Source organism: Phyllobates terribilis, unplaced genomic scaffold (genome assembly GCF_046119375.1).
Source record: "Phyllobates terribilis strain yellow unplaced genomic scaffold, ASM4611937v1 Scaffold_3__8_contigs__length_932513732, whole genome shotgun sequence".
Classification (NCBI taxonomy): domain Eukaryota; kingdom Metazoa; phylum Chordata; class Amphibia; order Anura; family Dendrobatidae; genus Phyllobates; species Phyllobates terribilis.
In genome coordinates this window covers 102453790-102472962 of record NW_027362763.1, presented here as the reverse complement: position 1 = coordinate 102472962, position 19173 = coordinate 102453790, and the positions used below count along the sequence as shown (strand labels likewise).

The following is a 19173-nucleotide window of genomic DNA, read 5'->3' as shown; positions in this document are numbered from 1 at the left end:
GGCATAATATGGGGGGGTGACATCCTGCATGGGGCATCATATGGGGGGGTGACATCCTGCATGGGGCATTATAAAGAGAGGGGGTGACATCCTGCATGGGGCATTATAAAAAGAGGGGGTGACATTCTGCATGGGGCATTATAAAGAGGGGGGGTGACATCCTGCATGGGGCATTATAAAGAGGAGGAGTCACATCCTGCATGGGGCATTATATGGGGGGGAGATGACATCCTGCATGGGGCATAATATGGAGGGGTGACATCCTGCATGGGGCATTATATGGGGGGGTGACATCCTGCATGGGGCATTATAGGGGGGGACATCCTGCATGGGGCATAATATGGGGGGGTGACATCCTGCATGGGGCATCATATGGGGGAGTGACATCCTGCATGGGGCATTATAAAAAGAGGGGGTGACATTCTGCATGGGGCATTATAAAGAGGGGGGGTGACATCCTGCATGGGGCATTACAAAGAGGAGGAGTGACATCCTGCATGGGGCATTATAAAGAGGGGGTGACATCCTGCATGGGGCATTATATGGGGGGGGAGATGACATCCTGCATGGGGCATAATATGGAGGGGTGACATCCTGCATGGGGCATTATATGGGGGGGGGGTGACATCCTGCATGGGGCATTATATGGGGGGGGACATCCTGCATGGGGCATAATATGGGGGGGTGACATCCTGCATGGGGCATCATATGGGGGGGTGACATCCTGCATGGGGAATTATAAAGAGAGGGGGTGACATCCTGCATGGGGCATTATAAAAAGAGGGGGTGACATTCTGCATGGGGCATTTTAAAGAGGGGGGGTGACATCCTGCATGGGGCATTTCAAAGAGGAGGAGTGACATCCTGCATGGGGCATTATAAAGAGGGGGTGACATCCTGCATGGGGCATTATAAGGGGGGGAACAGCCTGCATGGGGCATTATAAGGGGGGAACAGCCTGCATGGGGCATTATGTCGGGGGAACAGCCTGCATGCAGCATTATATGGGAGCCAGTATCCTGTACGGAGCATTTTATGGGGGCCAGTATTCTGTATGGAGTGTTATATGGGGGCCAGTATTCCGTATGGAGCGTTATATGGGGGCCAGTATTCCGTATGGAGCGTTATATGGGGGCCAGTATACTGTGTGGAGCGATTCACCGGTTTCTGAGCTGTTGTGGAATTTACAATAGATATCACTCATGTAATGTAAGAAGTGAAATCTTTGCATTGTACTATATATATATATATATATTGTAATGCAGCAGGTTGCTAGCATTACTGTAAATGGTCCAGGATGTGCTTACCGGACCATGTACCTTCCCCTTTATCTGACTGGGACAGCACACAGGACCTATACACACAGCTGACTGATCACATGACTGTGACATCACACAGGTCCTGTCAGTATGTGGCTGTCTGTGCACAGCATATATAAACCTGCTTAATTTGAGACAGGTGTGTTCGGTGTGAGAGGCGTGAGGCCTGTTCCCCATGTGTGTGGGATACCGTGATACCGTGATACCGTGAAGCCTGGTAGCCTGAAGGCAAAGACTAGATCCTGTGCGGATGCTAGTGGCCTTGGAAGGCAGCGGCTTTGAAGTGAAGCCTGGTACCTGAAAGGTCGAGCCTGGATCCTGTGCGGATGTCAGTGGCCTTTGAGGGAGAGCCGGCTTGAGTAAGAGTCCTGGAAGGCAGAGCCTGGATCCTGTGTGGATGTCAGTGGCCTTTGAGGGAACGACAGCTGGAGACCCCTACCTGGGAAGCCGCAGAGCCACAGTGGTGGCAGAGTAACGGACTGAGACAGCTATACCCGGCAAAGGTAATACCCGGTGCTATATGGACATTGTGATATGAACATTGCTACTTTATTACCTTGCCGTAAGCTGTACCCTGGAGCAAGTGGGCCGGGGTGCCACTTGGCTCATGAATTGTTTATGTGTGTAAACCTGCCGGTGGCGGACTAAGATGAACTGTGTGTGAACAGCGGTTTATGAAGTGCCATAATAAACTGCAACACTGTGTGAAAAACGTAAAGACATTGCACGTGTGCATTGATTGACGCAGCGAAGCGAGTTACCCCCGGTATGATGCCGAGCGCTGCCTTACAATATATATATATATATATATATATATATATATATATATATATATATATATATATATATATATATATATATATATATATATATATATATATATATATATATATATATATATATATATATATATATATATATATATATATATATATATATATATATATATATATATCTCTCTGCGGTATCTGTGCATCATGAATCCTGGTATGTATTAAAGGGACCCACTGAGACTCTTTCGCCCGGGGCCCAGAAAAACCTGGAGCCGGCCCTGACTGTTTGCATCCATGCACACCTGCACATGCTGTTCCATATTCTTGAAAGTATTCCGCAGAATGTCTGGGTTCATAGCCAGAATTTCTCGCTGTATGTTCTCTTGGAGTTCCTGTAATGTTTGTGGCTTCTTACTGTACACATGATTCTTCAAATGGCCCCAAAGGAAAACAAATTATTTTCTCTTGATCGCGCCCTTTCAATTCCTGAACGACAGTGACTCTGTACGGGCAAACTCGAACTTTCTTGGCCGCTCATTGACAAGTGGAATACGACATGCCTGTCTCCTGGGAAAGCCTGTGCAATGATTTACATGGAGATTCCAGAAATCACTGTTTTACATCTTGAATTGTTTTCCAGACATTTTCAGAAGTCCTTCACCATGCCTATCCGGTAATGTTCCTGGACATTCCAACTTATTTACCAATGCATATATTATACACGGTTTGGATGGTGGATTTTGACCTCCAAAAGTCTCTAGAAACTCACTTTGGCACTTCTTTAAAGACTCAGTTTTCCAATAAGTATTCACAATGAAAACACATCCCTCCAAACTGTATCTGTACATTGTTAACAAGTGAAGAACGAATTTGGCAGGAGTGAAATGTAAGCACAACACGTCAACTACCGACGCACAGAAAGGAGTCCATCAAGTCTATCTAGTAGTGGAGATGACCGGCGGGGTGACAAGTTAGCGAGGCTGTTTCTTGTCATTGTCGCTGAGGAACATTACACTCTCACTTCACATGAACCAAAGTATCTACAGTTCAAATTTCAGTACGGTTGACAGACTCTTAGAAGTTACAGTCATTTTTCGGAGAAAAGTAGCGAGTGAATCACCCTGTATATATTTTTAGCTATAATATACTAGCATCTTATTTGTCTTATTTGAATGGCAGTAGATTAGTTGTCAAGATATACCTAGGTATACTCTGGTGAGATTTAGGATGAGGTATTGGAGGGAATTTCGGACCCTACCAGAATCCACAACCCTTTGAACCTCATACTCCAAGCCACCGTCAACAGAAACCGGAGGAGACGGTGATGAGGGAGACACTGCCGAACGGATTTGTGGAACATGTTAAGGTCCAAAATTCCCTTCAATACCTCATCCACTGGAGGGGATACGGATCAGAGGAGAGATCCTGGGTCCCAGCTCGAGATGTGAAGGCTGAGCGGTCAGTCAGGGCCTTCCATCTAAAATTTCCTGGGAAACCTGGGGGTCCGATGGCCCCCCTAGAAGCTGGGGTACTGTCACAATTCCACCACTTTGTGTGTCTGGGATGTAGTTATTGATGGCTCAGCTGTCCAAACTGGTACAGGGGCGTGCTGAAGCTATGTCTGGCAGAGGTCTGGGACTAACAGCTCAGTTAAGTAGCCGGGCAATCACCTGGGATAATGAACACGTGGAGACAGCAAGCAACTCCCAGTCTCAGATTGGACAACCAAGCTGTCAATCAAAACACAGACAGCTTAGTACATCCCTGCACCAGACTGGACACTGAGCTGTCAATCAAAGTACTGACAGCTTCCGCACACCCCGGCACCAGATTGGACAACTGAGCCATTAGTAACTGCATCCAGGACACACTGAAGGGTGGAATTGTGACAGAAACAGTATGTCAAACTTCAGCATCTGATCAGGAGTTTGGCGATGACTCTCTCGTAGAGAACACAGGAGTACTCGGCCAAGCCGATCGTTCCTGTGTTTGGGTGTGTCAGAGTTAGGAGAGATAGTTGTCAACCAAATAATTATTCTTACAACAGTTTTTTTAATGTGTACAAAATCTTGAAGCTCTCCTCAAGGAGAAACTTTACCCCTTTCACCATCTGTCTAAGGCCTCTCACCCAGTCAAGCTGTTGCTTACTTTGCACTGATGAGGGTCAAGAACCGTGAAACAGCTGTTTGCAAATAGAGTTATTTTTCTAATAGATAAAATTATTTCAAGGCTTTCAAAAAAGGATCAATATTGACTTTTATTATTGATACCTCTAATATGTGGCACTAGAGACCCTTATATTTTCCCCTTTTCTATTCGAAAGAGGATTTCTCTTGTTGCGATCAGAAGGGGGTTACTCTCCAGTCTCTTCCCTTGAATGTGACCATCTACATTGATCATTGTGACTTGTCCTGATGAAGAGGTATGATCACTTTGAAACACGTTGACAAATAAAACCGCATCCATACCGCAATCTGGTCCCTTACTGTATATTGGATCCTCGGCAGCGCAGGTTTTATATCCATTTTCATCTCCAAGTTTGCATACGATCAACATTGATTGCTCAATCAAAGGGATGAATATCAGAGATCAGAAGTTTCTCTGATCTCCACCGTTAGACCAAGGCATTGGTTATGTATTACACAGGCTGTGCCAATGCTATCAGAAGGACGAGTAAGCTCTTTGTGATGTGGCAACTGCCTTCTGCTGAGTATGAGCATTCTCATCCTGGATCATCAAGCACAAATTTTAAGCCTAAAAATGAATACTAAGGGTATGTGCACACGGCTTCTTTTTCAGGGGTATTCCACCTGAAACCCACCTTGAAAAGTGGTAAAAAACCCGCTAAAAATAATGAACATAACGCACAGCAATGTCAAAATTATTAGGCTTTGAAAAGAAGTGACTAGTCCATTCTTCAGGCTGCTTCTGTTGCTATCTGATATATATAGAATAAAAAAAAGACGTTTGTGGAAAAGCGGCAGCAAAACCGACAAAAAAGGACACCTAGAAGACACTTAAAAAAAAAATACCAACGGTGTTTCCCTGCAGCGCTTTCGACTTCAAAAACGATGTGGATACTTTGGCATCTAAAAGACGCCATCGAGTTACCAAGAGGTGAAACTATCATGTGCTGCAACATTAGACACAACCAGTGGACCTGGTGTGCGGCCATTACTGGGAGAAAGCAGACTTCTCCTTAATCTTATACTCCTTTAAAAGAAGATTTTTCCTGGACTTTTGAATATTTTCCGCATTTAATGTCCCAATAAATCAGCTAATGTATCACCTTATTGCCATTCACCTTTTACCTTCAGATACAAAGACAGGTGCAACAGTAAGAGTTTAGCAAAACATTCCCAATGAAGAAAGTTTAGAAGACTTTTTCCTAACTTTTTTACAATTGGCTTTATTGAGAAAAGCCAAACCATTGTGCAACAGGCAGGTACGTACGTGGTGACTACAAATCCAAATCTTCAATGGTCTCTGGTTTAGTGAGGTTGGGGGGAGGGCTGGTGGTACAAAGATGAGCCTGTGACCCTTCTAAATTTTTTATCATGGGAATAAGTAGGAATTTCATAAAAAATTATTATCCCCACCATAGTCTAACATGGTATGGCCCACTCAGTGATCATGAGAAGGTAATGTTGGCAGGCAGTGTTTCCATATAGTTGATTTCTAGAGTCATCTGTAGAGAGGGTGAGGGTTCCTCCACCATTGTGGGAGAGGCTTTATTTACAAGCTCGTTGGCAAGAGCACATTCCCTGGCTTCTTTCAACAGTCTCATCACTGTGTGGATATGTTCTCCTGTCTGGAGAGATCAAAGGCAACCATTGACAGCACAGCCCACAGTTCACTGGTCATCTGCATGGCATCTAGAACAATGCAGGTCATCTAGCCTCGTGATGCATTGTTACTATTCAGAGTCCTAAACATCCCCTACCACGGGATCAAAATTCCAGAGGAACCTTTCATAATCTTTTTTTGGACAGTTTTGAATAATTCTCAAAATACGTTAAATAAATAGGGGTCTACTCTCTGGCTCAATAAAGGGGAGTGTCATCCTGAGCAGAAGAATCCCTCAGTTAAATCCAGATAACCTAAGGTTATATTCACTCAGAGTCTTTTTTTTAGGCTTTTCTCAAACAGGATTACTTGGATGAAACACCCTTTTTGGGGGGAATTTTTTGAAGAGTTTTTCTTTTCCTCAAAGTTTTGAAAGAGTTTTTCTTTTCCTGGAGAATTTTTGAAAAATTGTTTTTCCCTGAAGTGTTTTTTTGCTGCGTTTTGATTGGACAGTGCCTCGTTTGCTTGGAGAGGTTTCCTCCAGTATTCGCACATGCACTTTCTTTTTTTTTCCACCAGATTTAAACACATCTTTAGCAAAAAATATAAATTAATACAAAGTTGAAAAACCTTCTCATATTAGCAGTGGATTTTCCCTTAATAATTAATCGGACAAGTTTTCCAAAAGTTTTTGAAGAGGATTTTGGAGAAAGCTGAGCACAGAAATTGGCTTTTACCAATGGTCCCATAGAACATGTATGGAGCAGTGATGCGCATGACCAGCGCCCTCTTCATTCCAACCATTCTTGGGGTCAGTGTGGGTCCCAGTAGTCCGTCACCCCATTGATCCGTCATCTGTGTTTGACTCACGTCTTTATAGCGGACTCTATGGATATACATTATACATAGTGTTAAGTGCACAGGGGACACAGGCGGAGAGAATTTGTGATACCCTCATCTAGTAAGCTGTGACCCCTAAAATCTCACCTCAGAAAGTAAAGTTAATGTATCCAACAAATTATAGGACTTGATCATGACAATAGGGAAACTCCTTTAAATACTCCAAAATCAGCTCAACGGGGGTTGTACCAAGATCATAATTATCACCTATCCACAGAAAAGCTGGGAACCGCATCAATAACAAGAAGGGGGTCCTGATACTCCGCTTTGAATGGAGCAGACACGATAGACAGACCATTTCTTGCCCCCTCAGTCCTTCTGCTATCCTTACAGACAGGACAGTTACATAGGACTGCCCGCCAGGCAGGAACCCTGGCATACAGGACACAGTATCGTTGTGGACCCTGCACAATCCCCTCCACAATGAATAGACCTTTGCTGAGAAGCCCCCGGGGTCTAAGGCCGGGCGTCCTCCTTACTGACGGACTACAATTGCCAATTCTTTACAAATCCCATATTCTAAACTCTGCATCTTTAGAAAATCCTTATTGGTGCGGAGCGATCTCCCAGAATCCTGCAGATGCTGCCTCTTCCCATAGCCCAGGAATAGGGTCATTCTGAAGCCCAGGTTGTTGTGATGCTTGGGAACCGCTAATTCCCTTACAAATAACTTTCTTTATGAGGGGATAATAAGCTTTGTCGCTGTCACTGCGGTCTCTTATGACTCTTACGAGGGTCTCGCTGCTGGGAAATGAGGTCTCAGCCGGTGTGCAGTGACATAACCCGCTACACGACAGCAGCACTTCTACTGTGTCCAAGGGCATCAAGAAATAAACAGCTGATGGTGACAGTGGAAAACAAGTCAGATACATAGAAGCCTTGCACTGTATATAGGTATAAAGCCCTGACCTAATCTACAGCGGGGTCACACTGTTTCCAATGGAACTATGTGTAGCAGTGGCATTCTGGTGGAGCCCATAAAAATTTTGAGGAAAACATTGCGATTAGGCAGAAGCCCACGTTCACAGTACTTTACTAAAGGATCCCATAATTTTAAAGGAATTTTCGATTAAAACTAATCCACTGTATCATGTCCAGTGCAGGGCCTAAGAGGGAGAGCAGGGCCTAAGAGGAAACGCAGGGCCTAAGAGGGAGAGCAGGGCCTAAAAGGGAGAGCAGGGCCTAAGAGGGAGAGCAGGGCCTAAGAGGAAACGCAGGGCCTAAGAGGGAGAGCAGGGCCTAAAAGGGAGAGCAGGGCCTAAGAGGGAGAGCAGGGCCTAAGAGGAAACGCAGGGCCTAAGAGGGAGCGCAGGGCCTAAGAGGGAGAGCAGGGCCTAAGAGGGAGCGCAAGTACTAAGAGAGAGAGCAGGGCCTAAAAGTGAGAACAGGGCCTAAGAGGGAGCGCAGGGCCTAAGAGGGAGAGCAGGGCCTAAAAGGGAGCGCAGGGCCTAAGAGGGAGCGCAGGGCCTAAAAGGGAGAGCAGGGCCTAAGAGGGAGAGCAGGGCCTAAGAGGAAACGCAGGGCCTAAGAGGGAGAGCAGGGCCTAAGAGGAAACGCAGGGCCTAAGAGGGAGAGCAGGGCCTAAAAGGGAGAGCAGGGCCTAAGAGGGAGAGCAGGGCCTAAAAGGGAGAGCAGGGCCTAAGAGGGAGAGCAGGGCCTAAGAGGGAGAGCAGGGCCTAAGAGGGAGAGCAGGGCCTAAGAGGGAGAGCAGGGCCTAAGAGGGAGCGCAGGGCCTAAAAGGGAGAACAGGGCCTAAGAGGAAACGCAGGGCCTAAAAGGGAGCGCAGGGCCTAAGAGGGAGCGCAGGGCCTAAAAAAGAGAGCAGGGCCTAAGAGGGAGCGCAGGGACAAAGAGGGAGAGCAGGGCCTAAAAGGGGAGAACAGGGCCTAAGAGGGAGCGCAGGGCCTAAGAGGGAGCGCAGGGCCTAAGAGGGAGAGCAGGGCCTAAGAGGGAGCGCAGGGCCTAAGAGGGAGCGCAGGGCCTAAGAGGGAGCACAGGCACTAAGAGGGAGCACAGGCACTAAGAGGAAGCACAGGCACTAAGAGGGAGAGCAAGCACTAAGAGGGAGCGCAGGCACTAAGAGGGAGCGCAGGCACTAAGAGGAAGTGCAGGGCCTAAAAGGGAGAGCAGGGCCTAAGAGGGAGCGCAGGCACTAAAAGGAAGCGCAGGGCCTAAAAGGGAGCGCAGGGCCTAAGAGGGAGCGCAGGGACTAAGTGGGAGCGAAGGGACTAAGAGGGCGTACAGGGCCTAAGAGGGAGCGCAGGGCCTAAGAGGAAGCGCAGGGCGTAAGAGGGAGCGCAGGGCCTAAGAGGGAGCGCAGGGCTTAAGAGGGAGTGCAGGCACTAAGAGGGAGTGCAGGGCCTAAGAGGGAGCGCAGGGACTAAGAGGGCGTACAGGGACTAAGAGGAAGCGCAGGGCCTAAAAGGGACCACAGGGCCTAAGAGGGAGCGCAGGGACTAAGAGGGAGCGCAGGGCCTAAGAGGGAGCGCAGGGCCTAAGAGGGAGCGCAGGGCCTAAGAGGGAGTGCAGGGACTAAGAGGAAGTGCAGGGCCTAAAAGGGAGCACAGGGCCTAAGAGGGAGCGCAGGGACTAAGATGGAGCGCAGGGCATAAGAGGGAGTGCATGGCCTAAGAGGGAGCGAAGGGACTAAGAGGGAGCACAGAGCATAAGAGGGAGCACAGAGCATAAGAGGGAGCGTAGGGACTAAGAGGGAGCGCAGGGCCTAAGAGGGAGCACAGGGCCTAAGAGGGAGCACAGAGCATAAGAGGGAGCGTAGGGACTAAGAGGGAGTGTAGGGATTAAGAGGGAGCGCAGGGACTAAGAGGGAGTTCAGGGAGTAAAAGGCTGGAACATGACATACAAATTCACCCACAGTATAAAATATGTAGCCCACATGATACCCACACACAGTATGATGCTTATGATGACCCTTCAGTGGCCCCACAATATGATGTCCCACAGCCCCCCACACAGTATGATGTCTCTACAGTGCCCCCACACAGTATGGTGCTCACATACATTATGATGCCACACAACCCCCCACACAATACGATTCCCATCAGAGTCCTCACACAGTACAAAGTCCCTACATTACCTCCATACAGTATGATGCCCCTTCAGGTTCTCCACCCGGTATGATGCCCCTACCATGCCCTTAGACAGTTCAATGCCCCTGTCGTGCCACCACATAGTATAATTCTCCTATTGTGTCCTCACACAGTACAATGCCTCTACAGTACCTCCACATAACATAATACCCTTTCAGTGCCCCCACACAATACAATGCCCGTACAGTGCCTCCACATATTATTTTGCCCTTACTGTGCCATCACACAGTATTATGCCCCTTCAAGATCTCCACACGGTATGATGCCCCTACTGTGCTGTAAGACAGTATAATACCCTACCATGCCCCCACACACCGTATGATGATCTTCAGTACCTCCACACAGTATGATGCTCCTACCGTACCCCCACACAGTACAACAGTATGATGTCCCCATAAGTGTCCCCACACATTATGATGCCCCTTCAGTGATCTCAAATGGTATGAAGACTCTCAGTACATCCGCACAGTAGTTCTTCCCCTGGAGTTTTGCCCCCTTTAGGCACCATAGCATACGTGTGACTGCTGCCTCTGCCCCCCATAGCTCTGCTGGATGGAGATGTATCACTATATAATTAAATATGCAAATTGTCTTTTCAGAGAGGAAGAGGACTAGAACTCTCGTGCTACCTACAGGAAGTAGCGATCCTGAAAGTCAATATCGACCCTTTAACAAGCCTTGTCATATGACTTAGGATAAAAGCCAAACCAGGAATCTCAATTTGCAGACACTGTGTTTTGGGGTACTGCCCTTCGTCAGTGCAAAGTGTGAGATCTGGTTTGGCTGGGTGAGAGGCGTCTGACCGGGATCCAAGATGTAACATTTCTCCTTGCATGACATGTCGAGAGTTCTAGTCCTCTTCCTCTCTGAAGAGACAATTTGCATATTTAATTTCCCGGAGGCTTAAAAGTCTCCTCACCTTGGTATGTCAGGCTTGACATGTCACTCTCCACAAGGAGAAACGTTACCCCTTGGATCCCAATATATAATTAGGCAGACCTGTCACTCAGGGATTCAGGAAAGCTCAGTGACAACTCCGTCTGGAGCTGTAGGTTGTGAGTTCTTTCAGAAAGAGATAAGGTGAATATTCACTGGAGACTTTTTATTTCAGGACAGGGTAGAGGAACAGTAAATTCTGGGGCACGTTCGCGTCTCGAGCTGCCGGAGTCTGGGGATTTGTCTGGCCCCACTACGCATTACACACCACACAAGACTATCATTTAGGCATTTACATACGTTGTAATTCAGAATTCTGAGAAATAAGCGGTAATCTTCAGTGATTGCATCAATCAGATTGGAGCGTCTTCATTATCTGCACAGACATTTCTAAAAAGTTCTATACATGGAGAGACTGTGATGGTCCTGGACTGGGACTGGTGACCAGCATGTCATCTGAGGTCATGACCAGCGGAGCATCAAAATCCACCACTCTGACTGCTCAGACAGGGGGTCCTCCATATGTGAGGGCTTCTGAGCGCCTGACATTGCATACCATGTAGTGAAAACGTTGCCATTTTTTTTTCGGGTATCTGCACTGAAATATGCAACAGACATCTGCACTATTTTTTGTGTTTATTTTTTAAAAAAATGTAGGTTTGCGGCATTTTTTAGAGCTGAAACTCTTCCAATTTGCAATTAAAAATACAACTGCGATTTTACATTAGCTTTTCAGGCTCCCCATAAATGTCTATAGGGGGGAAAATGCACCAAAAAGGCAGAAAGGGAACGAGTTTTCAGGAAATCACATCCGCTTTGCTTGCAGTGTACGGCCGGGTTCACACGTGGTTTATTTGGGGTGGATTTTACAAGCGGCTTTCTAAGCTGAAATCAGCGCAGTTTCTGCATCTAAAATCTGCACAAATTTCCATACTTATTCATGTATAAATTTTGTTTCGGAAATGCACCCAAAAAAAATGCAGTAAAATAATGTCAGGCCAGGGTGTAATCTGTGGATTTAGAGTCCCAATTTGGTGAGTTAAAATTGCACCAAAAACGTGCGTTTTCCCAACAGAAAACGATACAACAATTTCCAAACGGATTCTGCACCAAAACAAAACAAAAAAAGCAGCACATGGTTGCGATTAAGCAAAACTCATCCACTTTGCTGGCAAACGCTGCGGATTTTGCATGAAAGAAATCAGCACATAAAATCTGCACCAAAGATGCAACGTGCGAACCAGGCCTTAAATACAGTTGAGCTCCAGCGCAAAATATTGCAGCAGAAAATCTGAAACTTAAAGTATAAGTAGATGAGAAAGATAAGAGGCAAATTTCTTTTATATCTTGCAAATATTTTCCGAGGCGTAAATTGACCCGCGGGACGGATTCAGCGCAGATTTGACCCTTTCCCAAAGGAAAGAATGAAATCTGCACCAAATCCGCAACCGAATCCACATGTAACACGTGCAGATTTTACGCTGCAAGAAGAATCTACACCAAACCTGTCGCTGTTCACAGTTTTTCCTATGTAGATTTTACTGCTAGAAATATCTGACACTTTTTCTGATACTTAGTTTTTATTTACTATGTATGTTTTTGGGGCAGATTTTGAGCATATTTGACGCATTGCTGAAGACATCTTAAGAATTGGCTTAGCATTTTGCCACACGAGAAAAAGAAAAACTGCACGGACATAAATGCACCGTGTGAACTGTAGGCGAGGTGCGTTTCCAGTTTTCAGTGATTTTTTTTTCCACATGGAATTCGCACCAAAATACACATAAAAGAAAAAACTTCTGATTGTCATTACTCTTAGATCTGTTCAGGAAGCTCTTATTCACTGACAGTAATCAGAGAGACTTTTCTTTTTTGGAATTATTTACCCTTTAAATCGATAGGGAGAAAAAAAATAAACACGTAACCTCTGCTTGCTGTCAGTGAATGGCATCAGAACGCAGCCTTAATGTATCTGATCCAGACCCTTCTTCATCGTCAGTACCACTGCCACCGGATCAGCTTCCCAATGGATCATATGACCAGTCCATCGGTATCGGGCGCGGAGGGCGGTCATTGGTACTTACACCGGGAATCGCAGAAATAGCTTAAATGGCAATTCCATAATATATACTGATGACAGCGCAGAGGAAGGGGCTTTATTTTCTCCGCTGCAGTAAACTGTATTCTGCATTATGGGACGAAATCAAAATTGGGCGATTGGGAGTTTATTGTTCCTGCTATGAGCTCCCTGCAATTTCCCGGCTCTCCTATGAGCTTGTCCCTGCTGCGTAGTAATACATACATGTTAGGGAATTGCTTTCTAAGCAGTTGTCTCGCATAGGATCACTTTCTATAGGCGAGGAGCTGCACAGAGCGAGCGAGGAGAGGATCCCAGCACATTCCCATGTGTTTCTCCTACCTGAGAACTCGGATGAAGTCGCCGCCAGGTTGCCCAAAGCCACAATGTAAACTATTCCCACCGCGCCAATGTGAACAGCGCCGCAGAATCCCATCCTGAGAGGTCCAACCACATCCGGCAGCAGGTCCCTAGAGCAATCCTCTCCTGTGGGAAGACGGAGCAGCCTCACACTGTGCTCGTCCCATCGCTCAGGGCAGAGGAACACTCAATATCCTCCCTTCCCAGGCAATGAATGGATCCAGAGACTGCAGCAGAGTCCCATCTACCTGTACACCCAGACGCCGCGCTGGGTCCTAGCTCCTGCCTTCTAAACTTTCTCACAGAAGATGGGACTTGTTTTATGTAGAATTTTATTTTATCAGCATAGCCCTTTATTTACGAGTGTCTTTTGACACAGATTTTGTGGGTTTTTTTTTTTTCTACATGAACAAAAGTACTCAAATTCAGGGAATGTTCACACTGAGTTTTTTGTTTGCGTGGTTTTTGGAGAGGATCCCGTGCCAAAATCCATATAAAAAAAAATTCAAACAACTTTCAATTGAATGAGAAAATGCTCCTATATTGCACGGCACGTTTTTATTTTTTAACTACGTGTTAAAAAAAAAGCATCAAGGGATGAGAGGATCCGTGGATGTTCGGGTTCCTTGCGTTCGACCGAACTTTAGTTCAGGTACCAAAACTCTACCCAAACTTGAACCCAAACTACATAAAAGTCAATGGGAACCCGAACTTTGGTGCTGTAAAAGGGTTCTCTCTCTCTCCGAAATCTAAAATGGATCTCCGGGAGAAGTCCATGTTCGGAATTCAGCATCGGACACTGGTGTCAGGTACGAACCAGGAACTTTGCAGTTCAGGTTCGCCCACCTCTACTTACCACGTGCATTATCCCAACCCTTGCAAATGTATAATGGTGCCCGCCAGGGCCGTCCTCTATCATCACTGCTTCGTAATGTGTATAGAGCCCCTCGCTGCCACAATACGCCTCAATCCAACATCCACAGAGTGATGGTGAGAGACAAGGAATTTAGGCAGATGATGTTTTACTGACATTAACCCAATGACATATCACCCTCCCCAATTTACATGCCCTCTTAGGACAACTCCGTTATCTCTCAGGCTATAAGGTCAATAATAGTAAGACGGAAGCCCTCCGCCTAAATATATCCAATACTTCACTACATTCGCTAAATGAAAACTACACCTATAGAAGGAAAGATGACTCTCTGAAATATCTCGGGGTTTAGCTGACCCCAAATTACAACTCATTATATCAACATAACTTCTCTCAGTTATTTAGTGCACTCAGCTACTTAATAAATGGAGCTATCTTCCATTATCTATGTTTGGAAGAATCTCAGGAGTTAAAATGACTTTACTCCCCAAACTTCTACACTTATTTGAGACCTTACCCCTTGCTGTTCCATATAGAGAGTTAAGAAGCTTGCAGGTATCTATTCTCCAATACATCTGGGTTCATAATCGGCAGAGAATTAAGAACCAAATCATACTAACAGGTAAAGAAAGAGGGGGGCTAGGTGTGCCAGATGTGACTAAATATTTCTGGGCAACCCATCTCCATCACATTCCTGCCCGGTCTGCTCTTAGAGCATTCTCTAGATGGATGGAGATTGAGAAACTATGGCTGGCCCAGAATCATCCAAATGCTTACCTCTGGGTGACCACCCCAAATAAACTAGACTCTTCCATGGTGGGACCAATAACTTTTGCTAAAATGATTTGGGATACATGTTCGAAAAAATTCCCATTGATGTCAGAACAATCCCTGATGACTTCATTCTTATTTACCTACACTGAATTAGAAAACCATCCATAATTTGTCTCCTCTATATATCTCTGAACTAATCACCCATTACCTTCCAACACGTAATCTCCAGTCCTCTCAAGTCCTCACCCTCTCCTTCATGCTTTTACGGTCTTCACGTAATCGCCGCCAAGACTTCTCCTGAGCATCCCCCATACTCTGGAATTCTGTGCCCCAACATGTCCAACTATCAGCCAGTTTCGGAACTTTCAGACGAAACTTGAAAACGCATCTCTTCAAGGAAGCTTACAGCCTGCACTGACATCGCTGCCACCTCACCACCACTGGAGCTGCCTCCTCACCACCACCGAAGCTGCCTACTCACCACCACCACCGGAGCTGCCTCCTCACTACCACCATCTGAGCTGCCTCCTCACCACCACAACCAGAGCTGCCTCCTCACCACCACCACCGGAGCTGCCTCCTCACCACCACCACTGGGACTGCCTCTTCTCTGCCACCACCTGAGCTGCCTCCTCACCACCACCACCACCGGAGCTGCCTCCTCACCACCACCACCGGAGCAGCCTCCTCACCACCGCCATCTGAGTTGCCTCTTCACCACCACCACCTGAGCTGCCTCCTCACCACCACCACCGGAGCAGCCCCCTCATCACCACCACCTGAGCTGCCTCCTCACCACCACCACCTGAGCTGCCTCCTCACCACCACCACCTGAGCTACCTCCTCACCACCACCACCTGAGCTGGCTCCTCACCACCACCAGAGCTGCCACAAATCCCTCAACCTACTGTTTCCTTCCCCATTATCCGTTAGACTGTAAGCCCCCAAGGGCAGGGTCCTCTTCCCTCTGTACCAGTCTGTCATTGTTAGTTTCTTCACTGTAATTTATATTTGTATCTTGTATGTAAACACTTCTCATGTACCGCACCATGGAACCAATGGTGCTCTAAAAATAAATGCTAATAATAATTTAACCCTGCAATACCTGACAGTTTGAATGGTAGCTTTGTTAGACAGTGGTTTGACAGGCATCTTTTTTGTTTCGCAGACATAGTGGACATGCGCTCTAGGGTTTTACAATCTCGATTCAGCATACCATTAAACGTCTACTATCGGTATATATAAATAAGGCATTATATGCACTCTCTTTTCTCCTTCTTTACAATCTCACAACCTACCTACTTCGAAGACTTATGTAGCATGGGGGTCTCAACCAAAGGACTCATTTCTGATATCCATCGGATATTACTTAGCCCATATATATGCAAATTGTCTCTTTAGAGAGGACTTGAACTCTAGAGCCACCTATTGGAAGCAGCGATCCTAAAAGTCAATATCGACTCTTTAACAAGCCTTGTCATATGACTTAGGATAAAAAAGGAGCCAAAAGTGGTTTATCTGCGCTGCTGTTAGGCAATGAAGATCCAAATAGAAGTATAATAAAGGATTTTTTATTTCAGGTTCTTTAGTCAACGCGTTTCAAAGTCATACCAGACTTCTTCCTCAGGACACAGCATATCTTATATGACTTAGGATAAAAGCCAAACAGAATCTCAATTCCTCTCTTAAGAGACAATATGCATATTTAATTTCTCAGAGGAGCATAAATGGCTTATAAGTCTCCTCACTCTGACATGCCAGGCTTGGTTTGTCACTATCTACAAGGAGAAACGTTATCCCTTAGTCCCCTTAACCCATATAATAGAAGATCATCCAAAACAACCACACATGAGTAAGTGGGAAACGTTTCTCGGGGAATCTCTAGCACCTGGTACATGGCAGGGAGTTTGGAGGAATGCAGCTAAGACTTCCACATGTCTCACTTATAGAGAAAACCAATATAAACTGCTAATAGCAACAGTCCAAACCATAGCCAGCACTTACGTCTTCTTACAATAATTAGTTTATTGATCCAATAGTATAGAAGGCACAAAAAAATGGTTGAACACAACAGCACGAAAAGTAAAAAGGCAGAAAAGAAATATCCGCTGCGCTCCCAGGCAACATGTTTCAAACCTACACGGTCCTTTGCCAAACCAAAGAGCCTTCAGATACCCCAATATCCTAAATATTATTTACTGAATATCCCAACATTTCAGATTAACCGTAAAATTTGACAACTCTTTCCCCACGTAACTACTGCGGCCAGATGCTTGATTACGTGAGAGTGGAAGTTGTCTCAGCCTCAACCAAGACGTGAGAAGTACGGAACATCTCATGGTTCACGGTGGAGCGCTTTAATAAGATATGGACTTTCTGGGACACACACTGGGTACAAAGTAACCGTCAATGAATAAGGTTGTGGAAGGTAGTTTATGTGATAGAAGTTGTAATGAAGCTGCTTCTTTCTTCTCCCTCCCCCCTCCTGTGTCGGTGTCTGGTCTTGTCTTTGTCCCTTTATAATTGTAACTACGAGAAATGAACTCTTCAGTGTTGAGTTCACTCACTGTTATTGACAGATTAGCATGTTAAACTAAGCTGTAAGGTTTGCTAATATTTCGAGTATACTTTGTGACATCCATGTTGTAATTGTATTTTTTGAAAAAGTCAATAAAAATGTAGTTCTAAAAAAAAAAGTGTCATAACAACTCTTTGTTCCTTTTCGGTGTGTAAATTGCGGTACCATCAACTTTTTTAGAGCAGTTTTTATCTGTTTTTTTTTTGCCGATACTATATTTATAACCACCAAATTATAATTAAAAATGCATAAAAACAAAACAAAACAGGAAACACTGCTTAGAGAAGAGGCTACATGGAGCCATAGATTGGAATTTTTGCATTTGGGGGGCCTCAATGACGTCTTCTGCTTTATATCATTTACTGAAGAAATGGAGCAATGTGGGGGAATGCCTGCCGTTAATCAGCTAACAATTAACACAATTCCACCCCTCAATGTGTCTGGATGCAGTTACTGATGGCTCAGCTGTCCAATCTGGGGCAGGGGCATGCGGAAGCTGTCAGTACTTTGATTGACATGTCAGTCGTCCAGTCTGGTGCAGGGGTGTGCTAAGCTGTCAGTATTTTGAGTGACAGCTCGGCCGTCCAATTTGGGACTGGGATGAGCTGAGCTTTCTTCAGGTGTTCCCTTTTCTAAGTGATTACCCAGCTACTTAAATAAGCTAACAAAAAAAACTTTTTTTTTTGTTTGTTTAAAATTACTCTGGGAGTGATAACCTTGACCTTGTGGAGCTATACTTAAATAAGCTGTCAGTTCAAGATAGCTGCCAGTCTTTGCTTTCAGTTCTGTATGGTTTGTCCTCCGAGCTTTGTGCTCTGGATTCAGACATTCTGATCTTCTGTTGCCGGACCCTGGATTTGCCTATTGACTACCTGTTTGTATTTCCCCTTTTAGATTGACGCACTCTGATCTTAAAATATTGACTCCGAACTGTGACCTGACTACGACTTTGTCTCTTCCCTCTGTACTAATAGACTGTCTTCAGGTGTTCCCTGTCCCAGGTAGTTGCCCAGCTGTCAGTCCCAGATCTCTGCCAAACGTAGTTTAAGCTCTTTTTCTCTGAGCCTAGTGCTTTGCTTGTGGATCTTTTTGCTGCCTGACCTTGGACCTTGTTCTGACCATCTGTTTTGCCTGCTCCCTTTGCTCTGATCCATTTTCCTTCTTTATTCTGACTATGCCTTTGTCTTTTCTCTCTGTTTATGAAATACCCTCCTGGCTCTTGACCTCGGACTCCCTGACTAACCTGACTCACAGTTTGTCCGTGATAAGCGACTCAGGAAGGTGAGTAGAATCATTTATTTTTTTCTATGCATTAAAGAACAGCGGCAGAATGGGGGACATATATACCGGGATGGGGAACATATATTCCAGACTGGGGAATATATAAATCAGGATAAGGGACATATATGTGGCGCCCCTGCGGGTTCAGTCGCCACAGACGTACTGCATCTCACCCAGAGGTGTGGTATCTCACTCTCCGGTAAGGAAGGAGTACTGCCCGGGACCCTAACACCTGCATCCAACACTTCACTACTCGAGACCAGCAGGAGGGGCAAGATGTGCTGCTCCTCTGCTGAGCCCTGTCCCTGGTTGGAGTGGGGGGAACCAAAGTAGGGGGAACCATGCAGTGGGTGTGGGTGGAGGAAGAAGTTCAGGGGAGCTCAGTAAGAAGTGATATAAAAAGGGATG

The 19173-nt window shown here is 45.7% G+C and overlaps 1 protein-coding gene across 4 annotated transcripts in view; it reads right to left on the bottom strand.

Annotated features, from left to right (window-relative positions):
• The window catches only part of LOC141258878 (protein eva-1 homolog C-like), a 723187-nt gene extending 709645 nt beyond the window's left edge, over positions 1–13542 (bottom strand). For 2 of the 4 annotated variants that reach the window (XM_073674093.1, XM_073674094.1), the window contains exon 1: positions 13241–13519. In XM_073674093.1, coding sequence (XP_073530194.1) covers positions 13241–13334 — 94 coding nt within the window. In that variant the 5' untranslated portion in view covers positions 13335–13519. Of the gene's footprint in view, positions 1–13240 lie in introns of all 4 variants that reach the window. The other 2 variants (XM_073674091.1, XM_073674092.1) reach the window with 2 other exon arrangements.
• Positions 13543–19173: the final 5631 nt, after the last annotated feature.